This window comes from Microcebus murinus, chromosome 28 (genome assembly GCF_040939455.1).
Source record: "Microcebus murinus isolate Inina chromosome 28, M.murinus_Inina_mat1.0, whole genome shotgun sequence".
In the NCBI taxonomy this organism is placed as follows: Eukaryota; Metazoa; Chordata; class Mammalia; order Primates; family Cheirogaleidae; genus Microcebus; species Microcebus murinus.
In genome coordinates, this window is record NC_134131.1 from 9,856,772 (window position 1) to 9,872,840 (window position 16,069).

Here is a 16,069-nt window from a genome sequence, read left to right on the forward strand (position 1 = left end):
ATCCTTTTCGCCATTGAATTCTGCTCAATTCCGTTCTCGGTGTATTTTCAGAATATTGAGGCTTTCTTCAAGAATGTAATGTTTGGACAAAATCCTGTTCTACCTTTTAATATGGGGTGATGTCTTAGCTCTTTAGGTTTTTGTTTTTTTTGAGACAGAGTCTCACTCTGTTGCCCAGGCTAGAGTGAGTGCCGTGGCGTCAGCCTCACTCACAGCAACCTCCAACTCCTGGGCTCAAGCGATCCTCCTGCCTCAGCCTCCCGAGTAGCTGGAACTGCAGGCATGCACCACCATGCCTGGCTAATTTTTTCTATATGTTTTTAGTTGGCCAATTAATTTCTTTCATTTTTAGTAGAGACGAGGTCTCACTCTTGCTCAGGCTGTTAAATTAGTTTGCCTCAGATCATGCTCCCTGGACCAGGCCTCTGGAACTTGAGATAATCCTTTTCTTTTCTTTTCTTTTCTTTTCTTTTCTTTTCTTTTCTTTTCTTTTCTTTTCTTTTCTTTTTTCTTCTCTTCTCTTCTCTTCCTTTTCCTCTTCTCTCTCTCTCTCTCTCTCTCTCTCTCTCTCTCTCTCTCATATACATACACTACTTGAAAGAAAAGTATTCTAGAACCCAGGAAAAGAAAAAAAGAAAGGCACCATGAAACTGTGGCTCCCCTCTGCCATGGGAAAGGCAGTCTTGAATCCAAGTTCACGATCACCCTAGGCGGGTGCAGACTGCTTCCTTCCTGAGATTTCAGCTGAGTGCCGCCGTTGGCAGCTTCAGCAGCCACTCTGGCACTGCCAGAAGTAAACGTAGTTGGGTATCAGTCTTAGACACCGTCTCTCGTGCAAAAAAGTTTGAGGTAGGCTGCGCAAAGCGCAGAGACCGGCAGGCGGGGAGGCGCTACCCCGCGAGGTGACCACAGACGCGGTGGAATGCCCAGACGAGCCCGCCTCCACGCTGGGAGGACTCTTTGGTGACTCATGTCTCATCAAAAGAGCTACAAGACCAGTGTTTCCTGATGCCCCCATTGCCTTGCAGCTAAACTGAGGACTCAGTAAATTCTGCACGCCTCTGAGCCGGGAAGCAGCGGCCCCTGATCTTCTGCGCACGGGGGCCTGCTCCTGTGAGCCCCTCTGAGAACGCGGCGGTGACAGTCAAAACACAGAATCTTCCAGCGTCTCAAACGCAGCCTCCTCCACGTAACTCACGACTTCGGTCTCCGTCTCCGTGGACCCAGCTTTCTGCAAAACAAATCACCTTTTCTCAGACATCTGTTAGAGGATTTATTTTTTTTTCTTTGAATGCTTTGCAATTAGTTTTAAGGCTGTCTTTAAAGTAAAAATAGTAAATGTTCACTGAAGTTGAAATGCGGACAGTCAAATGGGAAGAAGCAGGAAAAAAAAAGTCTGCCCGTAAACCTGTCTCCCCAACACAGCCCACTGCTTCTCCACGGCTCTTTTTTTTTTAGGCATAAAATGTTCTTTGCATTTACACGAAGTCATGGATACACAGCTTTGTAAATTGATTTTTTTCTCTGTAGCATCACATGATATTTTAAATTATGTTATATGTACTTTGGCTACATGATTTTTTTTTTTTTTTGATACAGAGTCTCACTCTGTTGCCCAGGCTAGAGTGAGTGTCATGGCGTCAGCCTAGCTCACAGCAACCTCAAACTCCTGGGCTCAAGCGATCCTTCTGCCTCAGCCTCCCAAGTAGCTGGGACTACAGGCATGCACCACCATGCCCAGCTAATTTTATATATATATATTAGTTGGCCAATTAATTTCTTTCTATTTATAGTAGAGACGGGGTCTTGCTCTTGCTCAGGCTGGTTTCGAACTCCTGACCTCGAGCAATCCGCCCGCCTCAGCCTCCCAGAGTGCTGGGATGACAGGCTGGCTACATGATTTTTAACAGCACCGTCATATTTCATCCATAGTTTACTGTAGTATCCCCCTAAATTAGAGCAACTCAGTCCAACCTTGGCATTATTATAATAAATAATGCTGCTAATAACTAGAACATTGGTAACAAAACCACCCATAAGGGGTCCTATTTCTTTGCCATTTACTCAACCAACACATTTTGTCACACCCGCTCCACACAGACATGACACTGAGCCTTGGGGACACACTGAGGGCCACAAGAGAGTCTCTGCCTTATGCGCATTACTTTAAATAGTTTACAGGCAACTTAATTCGGGGAGGTGACCACGATAGAAACAAAGAACGGCTGGAAACCAGTCCCGTCAGTGGAAAGTTCAGGATAAGATTTTTTTAAATAAGCTTTTTTTTTTTTCTTTCTCCAACTGTTGAAAGCCAACTCACCTCCCTCCTTCACTGTCACCTGAACATCACAGAACAGTTTCTAACTGAGGTCTGAGCAAGCGGAGACTTGTTTCGCCGGGAGCTCTGGGGTGCCGGGTCTCCTCTAAGCCCAGGACCCTGGGCGCCCGCCCCGAGCTCCGGAGTGCAAATTATCCTGAAAAGCAGACGGTTTCCTTTCCGACGACAGCCACTCACTTCTCAGTGGCTGCTGCCCGTGGCACCCACGTGCACTCTTGTCCTTGGAGCAGAGGCTCCGAGAGCGGGTTGCACGGCTTTTGCCGTCTTTGGAGGTAGAGGCAGGACACTGCCACGTGTGGCCCGGCTGTGGTCAGCGTCCCGCTCGCTCACATGTTCTCTCCGGGGAGAATTCCGCCCAGAGGGCTGACAGCACTGGCCAGTGCTTCATTTCCCCAAAATCTCAATCTCTCTCTCTCTCTCCCTCTCTCTCTCTCTCCCTCTCCCTCTCTCCCTCCTTCCCCCCTCCCTCCCCCTCTTCTCTCTCTCTCTCTCTCTCCCTCCCTCCCTCTCTCCCTCTCCCTCTCCCTTCCCCTCTCCTCTCTCTCCCTGTTTTTATGTGAATACCCCCCCCCATGTGAGAGGAGAATAAGTTGTCAAGTGGGAAGCCAGGCAATGTCAGGCTGTGACATTAATCCTTCGCTTCCTCTGAAACCAGCTCGTCTAGCCCAAGTTGTTATTTTGCACACACGACCTGACTGTAATTAACAACAAACCATGCTCAGTCACAGAATGGAGTGCCTGACTAGGTCGGGGTTTTTTGTTGTTTTTTTCCTGAGCAACTCATGCAAAAATTTGGATAGTTTTTCAAAAATTCTTACTAATAAAATGTATTTACAAAAACAAAACAAAACAAAAAAAAACAAACCACAAGCTTTATACAAGAAGCTTTTAAGCCAGTGTCTTTCACCGACTTCAGGATATTAAAGAAAACCTTCCAGGGCTCTGTAGGGAAATTAGATACAAGTATTAAGATGTTCCATTAAGAAGCCAGGACCAATGACTTAGGTCTGCTGCTGAAGTCAGACGTGTTTGCTCAGGGTTGAGTGTGCTGGACCAAGGGGAGGTCAGCAGCCACACACAGTCACGTGAACCAAGGCCAAACTCCATACTGGGGCCCACTCTCCTTCCAGAAAACTCAGGGAACAAGAGCAGATGGGCCACTTCTCTGATAAAAGACAACACAAGGATCGAACGGAGGGCAGGACGATTCTTTTGCCAGCCTTAATTCTCTGCTTCAATAGGTTAGTCACTGCTATTATCTATAAATCATCCCAAACACCCAAACTACACACTCTTAAAGAAAGGTCTTAGCTTATTGAAATGAACCATTTTGGTGAGTTTTGCATTGACCCTCTCTTTTCCCTACAACCAGTCACGAGGCGGATAGTCCAATCATGAGTTACTTTGTCAGAGAGAAACCTGAATTTGTTGGGGAAATTGCTTGATCTAAATCAGGGGTTGGAAAAACAACAGCCTTGGACTGAATCTGGCTTGTTGCCCATCTCCGTAAATGAAGTTCTATTGGACCACAGCCATGCTCGTTCATTAGCACATTTTCTGTGCCAGCTTTCATACCACAGTGGCAGATTTCAAGAGTTGAGACAGAAACCATTTGTCTATCAAAAATTTACTATCTGGCTTTTTATTAAAAAAAAAAAATCTGCTGACCCGTGATCTAAACAACCATTCAACTTAAGGACAAATTTGACAGAGTGCAATAATTATCCACTGAAAAATCATCAAACACTGCTGAGAGAAATGAATGAAAACCTAAATTAATGAGGTGATACACCGTGTTTATAAATTAGAAGACTCCATGTTGTTCAGATGTCACTGCTCCCCAAACTAATCTCTAATTCAACACAATCCCACTCAAAACCCCAGCTGCCTTTTCTTGTAGAAAATAATAAACTGACTCTACAATTGATATGAGAATGCAAAGGACTTACAATAACCAGAACAACTTTGGAAAACAATCCTTTTTGGAGGCCTTACACAACTGGTCTCAAGGTTTACAATAAAGCTACAGTAATCAAGACAGCATTGTACTGGCATAAAGATAGGCAAATCGATCAATGAAATTAAAAAGATATTCCAGAAATAGACCTACCCATGTATAGACAACTGATTTCCAACAAAGATGCCAAGACAGTTCACTGGGGAAAAGATTTTTTTGTTTGTTTGTTTCAACAAATGATGCTGGAACTATTGGGTAGCCATAGGTAAGTGACTACTCGTTTAAGTCTAAGTGTTCTTAATGGTGAATAGGACTGAGAAAAAGCATACTTGGGGAAATCATTTGCTTTCTGTATGTTTTTTTATATTCAAGAACTAAAATACCCCTAAAAATTCTATACTGACTAGATACTCACATGCAGAAACACAGAATCTTGAAACGTTGGAGCTAAGCGGAATATTGTACAATCTCATCTGTGCCCCTTGCTATACACAGCAGGAAGTTGGGGCTCGTAGGGCTGAAGGAATTGCCCAAGGTCAGTTAAGAGATGATTGATATGAGTTAAATTAAAATTCAAGTCTGACTGGCGAGAACACTCATAATGGAGTGGGACCTTTCCAATGTGTAAAGACACTGATGAACGTATCTAACGAAACAGCCGAAGACTGAAGCAACCGAAAGACTCCTGGCCTCCTTAGGTAAAGACCCTGCCTCATAATATCAAAAACCAAAACCCAGTGACGGTTCCCAGGGGACTCAACTCTGGACACCTATGGCAGCAGTCCCCAACCGTTTTGGCACCAGGGACCAGTTTCATGGAAGACGATCTTTCCATGGATAATGGGGGAGGCGGGCATGTGATGGGGAGTGGCTGTGATTACACATGAAGCTCCGCTCACTTGCCCACTACTGATTTCTGACTGTGCAACCCGGTTCCTAACAGGCCACAGACCAGTACTTGTCTGAGGTCCAGGGGTTGGGGACCGCAGACATGCGGCATATCATAAGAACTTTCAACATTACCTCATGGTTAGTGGTTACCAAGAAATCTTGGATGTTACTTTTCGGTGCTGGAACCGGTGGAAACAACCTGGACCATAAACGACACCTGGAAACAGAGCAGGGGAAGGAACCAGGTGAGCGTGAGTGTCCCTTTTGTCCCTAAGTATCTATCTGGTTAATTCCAGGACATGCTATTTTGTAAATTCAAAATCTTTATGGGCCGGGCGCGGTGGCTCACGCCTGTCATCCCAGCACTCTGGGAGGCCGAGGCAGGAGGATCGCTCAAGCTCAGGAGTTCCAAACCAGCCTGAGCAAGAGTGAGACCCCATCTCTACTATAAATAGAAAGAAATTAATTAGCCAACTAATATATAGAGAAAAAAAATGTAGCTGGGCATGATGGCGCATGCCTGTAGTCCTAGCTACTTGGGAGGCTGAGGCAGGAGGATCGCTTGAGCCCAGGAGTTGGAGGTTGCTGTGAGCGAGGCTGACGCCACGGCACTCACTCTAGCCTGGGCAACAAAGCGAGATTCTGTCTCAAAAAAAAAAAGTCTTTATGGACCAAGACTCCACAATGATAGTTGAAGACCTGGAGGGTACCGCAGGGCTCCGATGTAATGGTAACCGCTTCCTGTCGACACATGTCCCCAGGCCTACTCTCTGGAAAATGGACCGCGTACGTCAAGTTCGAGTGTGCGGTGCCTCACCATTGCCCACAACACCGACTGCAGCATCCGTTCCTCGGCTGCGCTGGCTCACAGTTTTTCTTTTCCCCTCCTTTGGACGGCCAGCCCCCAACCCATAGAAGACACCTGGCTATGACATTGAAAGCTGTTTACTAGCAAAGTCACTTTCTAAATCGTGCAAGGGCCGAGGCAGAACACGCTCTCAGGCCTCCGCAAAGGCGCTTTGCCTCAGCGCACGCTAGAATGGACGGGGAGTGCTCACGGGCCATTTGCAGGCTCTAGGACAGGACCTCAGATCTGCGTGACATTTCTAGAATCTGTGCTGGACCTAACAGCCATCAGCCACCGGGGCCTGGCCACTGAGGGCCAGGTGGGGTAGGCACCTGCTGATTGAGCGCTGGACGGGGAGGCACCGTGGTGACGGCAGCCTCCACTGGCCAGCCTTGCTCGCCTGGGAGAGACCCGTGCTGGCGGATTAGCAAGGACAGCCAGGTCCCCAGTGGAAAGCCGTGGAGGCGTCCAAAGAACAGGCCTGGGAAAACCTTCACGCAAACTAACAGGCTGTCGACAAGTTCGAGAAGGTGTGAGCAACGGCTGAGCGCTGTGTCGTGTGCTGTCCGGTCACTGCAAATCACCTCCTGATGTTCCTCCCGCCTTTGGTTTGGCCCACACTCACCCTGCAGAGGCCACCAGGAACAGGACGATGCCAGAAATCCCACCCGATAACAAGACCCCTCCGTCTAACAGATATGCGGGAGACTGCAAAGATCCGACTCCCAGCCCCGCTGGAGGCAGCGACAGGTAAAGCACACCTACCCCCTGCAGAGCAGCGAGGACGTCAGCAAGAGGAAACAGGCGGCTGCCATAAGCACGACGAGAAACCATCTTGCCAGGGGCTTCTGCTCATCCGTTCCTGATGGGAAACAAAGACAGAGATCCAAATGAGAATCGAAGGCAGGAAAAGGAAACAGAGTTTGAGCCGCAGGCCCCGGGTGACCCTGGGCAAGTAGCTTCACTTTCCTGAGCCTTAGGTTGCTCGTCTGCAAAAGGGGATGACAGCCATGTCACAAAGTTGGCAAGGTGGATGGCAGTGAGGCCGCTTTCAAACTTAAAGCATCGTGCAGTCGATCAGCGAACAGTTGTGGGGTCCATCCCCCGGGCTGTGCTGCCTGGGTCCTGCGGCTTATCAGCTCGTCGTGCAATAGTGAGTGTCTAGGCGACGAAGCCACAAACCCGTGAGCCTGCGCAGGAACCCGGCTGCACCGCAATGGAACTATTTTACGAAGTTGTCAACTGAACTCTGGGGGAGGCAAAGCGTGAGACAATACCCGTAGTTAACAATAAAGCCATCAGACTCTGCTGTAGCTGCTTCACCATCTCAGTTCTCCCCGAAGCTGCCCTGACCGGTTAGTCCCATTTCACAGATAGGAAGGAAGAAAATGATCGGGAAGTCGGTACACAAGTCGGACGTTTGCAGGCCGCCCGGTGCTCTTTTTGAATTTGCTTGTAATCTACATTCAAGGGACAGAATCTTTTATGGGCTTCGACGATAGCTTCGGGGGGGGGGCGGTGTGATTTTTGGTTTTTTCTGAAGTGCAGCAAATACATTCGAGGAAAATTCAAGGCCATTTACCAAATGGTATTTATTTATTTATTTATTTATGAATGAATGAATGAATGAATGACAGAATCTCACTTTTGTTGCCCAGGCTAGAGTGAGTGCCGTGGCATCAGCCTCGCTCACAGCAAGCTCAGACTCCTGGGCTCAAGCGATCCTCCTGCCTCAGCCTCCCGAGTAGCTGGGACTATAGGCATGCGCCACCATGCCCGGCTAAGTTTTTTTTTTTTTTTGTGTGTGTATATATATATATATTTTATATATATATCATATATATGAAATATTAAATATTGAAATATATATTATATATATATTTATTTATTTACATTTTAGTTGGCCAATTAATTTATTTCTACTTATAGTAGAGACGGGGTCTGGCTCTTGCTCAGGCTGGTTTCGAGATCCTGACCTCAAGCGATCCTCCCACCTCAGCCTCCCAGAGCGCTGGGATGACAGGCCTGAGCCACCGCGCCCGGCCAACCAAACGATGTTTAAATGCTGGATTCGCTGGCAGAGAGCAGTGCGAATCCAAGTCGTCTCCGAAAATCAGCGCTTCCCTTACCCGTTCACTCCTCACCGTCCATGGGACCCGCACTCCCTGGGCCCTGCTGTGTGTGGCGCCGCGCCGGGTACTGGGTACCGCGGGTAAAGGCACCAGCGAGCTCGCCCGGCGTGCAGGTTAGCCTGTCGGAGGAGAACAGGTGATCTAGTGACACACGGTGATCTAGTGACAGTCTCGCTCAGCACTGTGGCGGGGCCGGCCACACCCCCGGGAGCAGGGAGTCTGATCTGCTTTCGGTTCATCCCCTGCTTCATCTACAAATGAGAAGCACGCGTGCGTGGGATTTTCAGGTTCTGGATGACAGCCTAAGCCTTCCCCAAACCCCAGAATACTTAAAACCCCAAACGTTCGAGTGTCAGGAGCGCAGTGACTGCGGAGCTAACGCCGGTGACCCCAGCCTGGCCTCGATCGCTGGCTCTTTTGCCTCCTGAAGACACCTCCTCGAGGCTTGTCTTCTGCCTCGCCGGCGCTGTGATCTCTCCCTCCACCTCTTCCCCCTGCTTTCAAACACCCCGGCACCCTCCGTGTCCAGTAGGCCACCGCGCTGCCCGCCCGCCCTCTCGGCTGCCATCGAACCTTCTGCCTTCATTCCCGCCTCATCTCTTGAATGAGGGATTCAGGCGGCCTCGCTCCCCCATCCCTAAAACTGCTTTTGAAATCGCTGGTGACTTCCCTTTTAGCTGAACCACAGGACTCTTGGTTTTGTTTCCCCACTTTTATTTCACTGTCCCCCTTGCTGCTCTGCAGAAGGTGACAGTCGAGCCCACCTTGAAACCCTGGTCTTGGCTTTTTTTCCCGAATCTTCCTCCTCTTCTCCCGTGGCCTTTTCTCCTCCCTTTTTGGATTCCGACTGGCCCTCTCGGCTCACCCCTTGGCCCCTGGGTATTTCCTGCTACAGCCTATTCTTTGTCGCAGCGCCATCCTTTCACTGCCCGTCCTGATTCCCGGCCCTGCCCGGACACGCGGCTTCAGGTCCAGATCTCGGGCGTTCTGACAACAGGCGACCCAAGCTCTGCTCTTCCCCTCGAAGCTGCTTCGCACCCGAGCTGCCCCGTCCCAGGCCCCGGGGGGCCTTGCCGGCCCCAAACCTGCATCCTCCCAGTCAGTCGGGTTCTTCCCCTTCCTCACGCCCCTGGCCCTCCCCGTTCCCTCCCTGGTGCCCGTCGTCACCGGCACACCAGGGCACTGCCGTTTCACACACGCACACCTTTAGAATCCAAAACCGATTTTAGAAAAGTAGTCCCTTTTTGCTGCTGAACGTTTGAAAGCTAAAGTATTAAATAAATAAATAGGGCCGGGCGTGGTTAGCTCACGCCTGTCATCCCAGCACTCTGGGAGGCCGAGGCGGGCGGATTGCTCAAGGTCAGGAGTTCGAAACCAGCCTGAGCAGGAGCGAGACCCCGTCTGTACTAAAAATAGAAAGAAATTAATTGACCAACTAAAATATATATACACAAAAATTTAGCCGGGCATGGTGGCGCATGCCTGTAGTCCCAGCTACTCGGGAGGCTGAGGCAGGAGGATTGCTTGAGCCCAGGAGTTGGAGGTTGCTGTGAGCTAGGCTGACGCCACGGCACTCACTCTAGCCTGGGCAACAGAGTGAGACTCTGTCTCAAGAAAAAAAAAATAAAATAATAATAATAATAAAAATCATCAGTTGCCAGGAGTAACTGAAAGTTTATTTTCTTTTTTATCTGTTTTATTTTCTTTTCTTTTTAGAGATGGGAGTCTAGCTCTGTCCTAGTAACTGGGACTACAGGTACACAACATTACACTGGGCTAAATTTTAAGTTGTTGTTTTTTTAAAAAGATGAGGTCTTGCTATGTTGCCCAGGCTGGTCTTAAACTCCCGGCCTCAAGTGGCCTCTCGAGTCTTTGGGATCACAGGCATGCGCCACTGCACCTGGCTGAGAGCTTATCTTCCGTACATGTTTCTACGTTCACTTATTTCTGAGGGCTCGTAGGTGCCCAGACACCGTGCAAAGTGCTCGACAGACATCCTCGATTCTCACAGCGATGCTTCGAGCTGGGCCCTGTCATGCCCACGGCTCACACGGAGAGACTTAAGCTGAGAAGGTCAGAATAAGTCAGCGGAGGCCACACAGCTCAGTGATTCGGGGAGCCCAGGTTCAAGCCCTGGACGGGCCAACCAGCCCGGGCTCTTCACCAGGGCGCAGAGATCCCCACTCCTGTCCCCTCCGTCTGCAAAGCCCAGGGCACCCTGAGCGTGCGGGACATTCACTGCACTTATTCTGAACGTCGTTTTGTCACTGAGAATCCTGCAGAGCGTGATCTCCGTAGCTGAACGTGCTTCCCTGGAGGGACGCTCCTCTTGGTCATTTTGCATGTCCCCACCGTGTGAGACGGCTGTGTGCACCGGCTGCTTCCCTAACTGAAGGTGGCTGCTTTGCAAACTACCCTCCCTCCCACGTTCCCTGGGCTCTCGGTGGGACTGAGTCACATCACTCAAAATGTATGCCTATACTATTTCCTTTTTAAGTTTTATTTTAAAATGCATCTTTGTCTATTATTTTGCAAACAGGTATTAGCCACACTTTGCAAAATGATGGAAAACAGACCCTCGGGGAGACACAAGCCTTTTCTTTTCCTAAATCCCACAGATGACGTGGTAGTTGTAGGATTCACGGTCAGTTCTCTGGATTGGAAATGAGTGTCTTGTTAAAACTTGTTTTTACTGCACTTAACAGAAAGAGCAAGTGAGATGAACTAGCAGCGACAAACCAAACACCGTCTGTCTGTATTTGCCAGTCTGGTTTCCCGAAAGAGGAATCCAGCCTGCTTCACTCCCACAGCGTTGAAACTGACCCTTCCATGCCCTTCCCCATCACGCAAGGCTCCTGATAAGCACACTCAGACTCGTGTATATGGGCTGCGAGTTTAGCAAGGCGTAGGTCAGCAGAGAAAAAGTTACCCTGTTTACAACTCGGTTAAACAGAGAAAGTCCGGGCCCTGCAGAAAGAGCCAGCAGTGTTGTGAATACTACCAGCACCGCATGCTGGGCCACACTTGTTCCTCGGATTGTGCACGGATACATCAGGTCCCGATAACAGCGCCGTTTCTTCCACCCACGATTACAAAAATCTTTTCAGTTAAACCACTCTCTGGTTACCCGCTGCAGCTCTCGCTTGGATGAGCCAAGATTCTCCCTGAATGAGCAAAGATCCAGAGACAACTGATTTTATTTCCTTCAATCAAAAAAAAAGTTAGGCCGGGCACGGTGGCTCACGCCTGTAATCCTAGCACTTTGGGAGGCCGAGGGGGGCGGATCGCTCAGGTCAGGAGTTCGAAACCAGCCTGAGCGAGACCCCGTCTCTACCAAAAATAGAAAGAAATTAATTGACCAACTAAAAATATATATACAAAAAATTAGCCGGGCATGGTGGCGCATGCCTGTAGTCCCAGCTACTCAGGAGGCTGAGGCAGGAGGATGGCTTGAGCCCAGGAGTTGGAAGTTGCTGTGAGCGAGGCTCATGCCACGGCACTCACTCTAGCCTGGGCAACAAAGTGAGACTCTGTCTCAAAAAAAAAAAAAAAATGTTAGGGATGCACACGAGGGTACTATGTGGGAAGCAAAGTCATGGTCACCGCCTGGAGGGGACTGGCAACACAGGCATTTCTCCCGGCCTGGCCTCTCCTGTCACCCAAGGTACATGAGAGCAACTCCCCTAGGGACAGCCAGGGAGAGAACCAACCCCCAGGAACACCAACTAGGGCAGCTAGTCTGTGAGGAAAGCATGACTTGGCAGGTAAATTCAGCGCAAGATAAAGTTTTTGCACGCTCAAGGGGAAATTACCTGCAGATTGTCTATTGTTCAGGTATTCATTAATGCAAAAAAATTGAGATCGGTTATATTACTATAAATAGGTGAATTAGCATCAACTCTGCTTTTGCTGAAGGTAGAGCAAGGGGGACAAGTCCCACCGACAGTGTGCGTTTTTGGGGGTGGAAGTGTTTAAGAATTTTAATACTGTAAAAGTTGGGAAATCCCTTCACAAATCCTTAATTTGAATTCTGGGGTCTCCTGCCTTGAGATTTTTTTTTTTTTTAAGTATTTCTAGGTAATTTGAATCTTTTCTCTGACTCAAGGAGAATGCCTTTCCTGCCATTGAAACGGAAGCCGCACGTTTCTTTTCAAGAAAGGGACGGGGACTGCCATTTGGTCATGCAGAGACCAGTTTCAGAAAGAGGAAGTCACACAACCTGTCCCGAGCAGAGGGGGGCGGAGGGGGGCGGGGGGCCCTTCAGACTCTCCTCCTCATTCCTGGTGGCTCTTCAGACGTGGCCAACTGAGAACATTCTGGAAACTCAGCCTGTCTGGTTTCTGGTTGGTGACCTCGGTTTCCATCATTTTTGACATCTCAACCGTTTGACCTTGCAAACACGTCCACTGATGGAGACTCTGCTGTTGTCCTGTGACCCAGGGATGCATGAGGAGTGGCACACGGGGTGGGGGGAGGGGAGAGGTGCAGGTGGGATGGGACGGTGGCAATGCACATGGCAGAAGCCTCTAGGGTTGGACCCGGCTTAGTCCCAGCTCTGCCCCTGGCTGCCCTGGTAACTGTGTCAAATCTGTTCCCTCCCGGCACCGCAGCGCCTCTTGCTCTAGAATTCTGTGATCCTGCAGTTCAGACTCACGGCTCTTGGAAGGTAAATTTGATTGGGAAGCTGCTCCACCTTAAATTAGCCATGCAAGTATGAACTTTCAGTGCTTCCGTATTGATTTTGGATCTGATCTCAGACTCAACAGTGGGTGTCAAGGGAAAGGAGCTAATTAGAGAACTGATGGGGTTCTTCCCGCAGAGCAGCCCCGCCGTGTTTTCAGAAACAGCAGGTGCCGGGAGAAGCTCAAATGGTACCGACGGGGCCGGTGATTGCAAGCGTGTCAGTATGTGAGTCTGTGATCCAGGGTTTAACCTGGGCATCCCGTGGCTTGCCTCTGGCTGGAGCGTGAGGCCGTGGTGTCATTTAGGAAGAAGGGACCCCTCCCCCCAGACCAGATCACGGGCCCCCAAATCAAGCAAAGAGCCAGGAGCAAACTTCTCCTGGGTGCGTGAGCTTTCCAAGGCAGCTGTCAATAGATTGTGGGCAGCAACTGGTTTAGGGAGCCAGAAAGAGTGGGCACAGCAAGATGCAATGTCAACAAACAAAACAGAGAGAAGTCCAGGGCCGGGAGCGAAATGCACACGACTTGCACTACGTTCATCTGGAGGAGCCAGGCGCAGTGAACCAAAGGAGGGAGAGGAGGAAGTGACCGTGTGCTTGTGTGCGTGCATGTGTGCGTCCGTGTGTGTGCTCAGGACAACTGCCACTTGGCCTTAAGCAGGGTGGCCTCTCCCACTCCGATTCCCTGTTTATAAAACAGGGATAAGGATTGAATGAATTAACACATGTGAAGTGCTTAGCGCAGCGCTGGTACACAGCAGGTGCTCAATAAATATTACGCATGATCATTATGATTAGGATGAAATATATTGCGTCCAGCTGAGGCATCAAGGCAGTTCCCCCAAAGCATCAAAGCAAGACCAAAGTTGGAGCGCCGCGGGAATCCTCCGCGCACAGGTCAAGAGAAGCAAACACACGGCAAATATTCCAGAAACCGGGGCAGACCAGGAGGCTCAAGGCGTGGCTGGTCTAATCGTCAAGGATCTGTGTCAAAAGGAACATTATCAGCAACTTGGAGAGAAGCAACCAAACAAGAGTAGCCTGAAGAGGCGACTTCATTCCCCTTTGCTCGGTCTGGGTGGAGGCCGACCCCTTCCCAGCCCCTCCTGCCTCAGTCTCCCTGGCTGGAATAATAACCCGCAGGGCAGCAGAGCGAGGCAGAAAGAGCAAAGGGGTGCAGCCAGTCCTGCGGCCGGGCGACAGGCCCGGGGCCGCCTCTTACTAGCGTGTGACTTTTAGGGCAGTTCCTTCACCTCTCTGCACCTGTTTTCTCACCCATGTAACCAGGGAAACCGTGTGTGTGTGTGAAGACACACGAGACAATGCAGGTGAGAAGGTGCCCAGAACAGAGCCCGCTTCTGTGACAGAGCCCCCTCTCTCCTCGAAGCCACCGTCCCATCACGGGGCAGGATTTCTGCGTGGAAGGGCGGTGTGGGCACCGATAGAGGCAGCTGTGCCCCCACCCCTGGCTTTTGGGGACAGCTCTGAAAGCTCCCGGCCAGCCCTCCTTGGGGCCAGCAGGACGGCCAGGACAGGGGTGAGGTGGCCCTGCCTCCCTGCTGGGAACAGACAGTGGGGCCACCAAGGCGGGACCAGCCAGCCTCGAAACCTCAGCAGCCCGAGCAGGAGGAAGCGGCCGGACCAGCGCCAGGTTTGCCCTCCCGAAATCCCCCCATTTGCACACAAAAAAAGCCCCAGCCCCACGATCAGCCGTGCTGGTCTTAGGTGAGCCTAAGCTCACTGGGTCACCCCTTTCTACGTCCCGGCAGTCTGTGCCACCACGCGGCCCAGGGGCTGCCGTCTCCCGCCTCCACGAGAGCTCCAGAGAGCGCACGATTCTTCCGGAAGGTGTCGTGCGGCCTTTCTGTGACGCGTCCCTTCGTCTTGCCCTTGCCTGGTCCTCTCCCCGTTCCGCCACAGTGTGAGAAATGTAGGAAGATGGTGGCCGGGCCAGGAGGGGGAGAGAGAGAGAAAGGAGGGAGGGGAGGGGAGGGAAGAGCAGGTCTTGGGCGTGGGGGTCAGCGGGGGTCACAGTCAGATGGACGGGGTTGCCGCTATAGGCCTTGGCGCGCCACGAAGATGCATGTGACGGTCTCCCAGGTGACTCCTGCCCCCGCACCCGGCTTTTGAGTCCAGGTGCCCGGGACAAATGTCCCAGGTTTCCTGACGCGTCGGCCCATGACTGTCCGGTCAGGGCAAAGGGCACGGGAGGTTCCTGCGGTGGCCTTGCCCCCACCCCAGCCCAGGCTCCTGGAGGACACCTGTCCCCTCCCCATCTCCCACGTCAGCCCTTCTTCGTGAGGTCCTAACAGACTCCGAGATGTGCCACACAACTCTACCCCCCCCCCCCGGCTCATATGGCAACAGGAGAGACGGTCGGGATTTCCTTCCAGAGACACGTAGATGCCGGGGAGGTGGCAGCACCCCGTCCGCTGAGACCTGCCGACCGAGCCGTCTGGGAACTCTGCTGAACCTTGTTCTGTCCCCCTGGGGGCAAGTGCCACACGTCTCAAGCCCAAAGAAAGCTTTTTAAAAAGACACATTTTGGGCCTGGTGCTGTGGATCATGGCTATCATCCTAGCACTCTGGGAGGCCAAGGCGGGAGGATCGCTCAATGCCAGGAATTCAAAACCAGCCTGAGCAAGAGCAAGACCCTGTCTCTACTAAAAATAGAAATTAATTGGCCAACTAATATATATAGAAAAAATGAGCCGGGCATGGTGCCGCATGCCTGTAGTCCCAGCTCCTTGGGAGGCTGAGGCAGGAGGATCGCTTGAGCCCAGGAGATTGAGGTTGCTGTGAAGGAGGCTGATGCCACAGCATCACTCTAGCCTGGGCAACAGAGTAAGACTCTGACTCAACATAAACAAATAAACAAACACACACATTTTAAATGGTACCCAAGAGCATCGTCACCCAGATCCTGGCCTTCCATGGGGTCAGGGCGAGACCCCGCTGTTTGAGGGGTGACAGCATCACCGTGGATAGGCCCTGTCACTGAGAGGCGGGGGGCGGGGGCTCAGAGCCACTGAGGCCAACCCCACACAGCCGGGAGCAGCGCGGGCACGTGACCAACTGGTGGGAAAATTCGTTTTCACGCTTGTTTGTTTCGAGGTTGGCATGTGAGCTTCCTCAAGCAGAGGGAAGAGGAGGAGATGAAGGACGTCCGAAAGCAAACTGCACTGAGACCAGGGTGGGGGAACAAGAGGTCTCAGTAAACAGG

General features: G+C 50.9%; 1 protein-coding gene across 2 annotated transcripts in view; it reads right to left on the reverse strand.

The window, feature by feature from the left end:
- Positions 1 to 990: 990 nt before the first annotated feature.
- The window catches only part of IL5RA (interleukin 5 receptor subunit alpha), a 36,439-nt gene continuing 21,360 nt past the window's right edge, over positions 991 to 16,069 (reverse strand). The window contains exons 8-10 of one of the 2 annotated variants that reach the window (XM_012757872.3): positions 6,799 to 6,895; positions 5,319 to 5,403; positions 991 to 1,231 (exon numbers count right to left, since the gene is read on the reverse strand). In XM_012757872.3, the coding sequence (XP_012613326.2) occupies positions 1,145 to 1,231; positions 5,319 to 5,403; positions 6,799 to 6,895 (269 nt within the window). In that variant the 3' untranslated portion in view covers positions 991 to 1,144. The remainder of the gene's footprint in view (positions 1,232 to 5,318; positions 5,404 to 6,798; positions 6,896 to 16,069) is intronic. The other variant, XM_075998457.1, reaches the window with a different exon arrangement.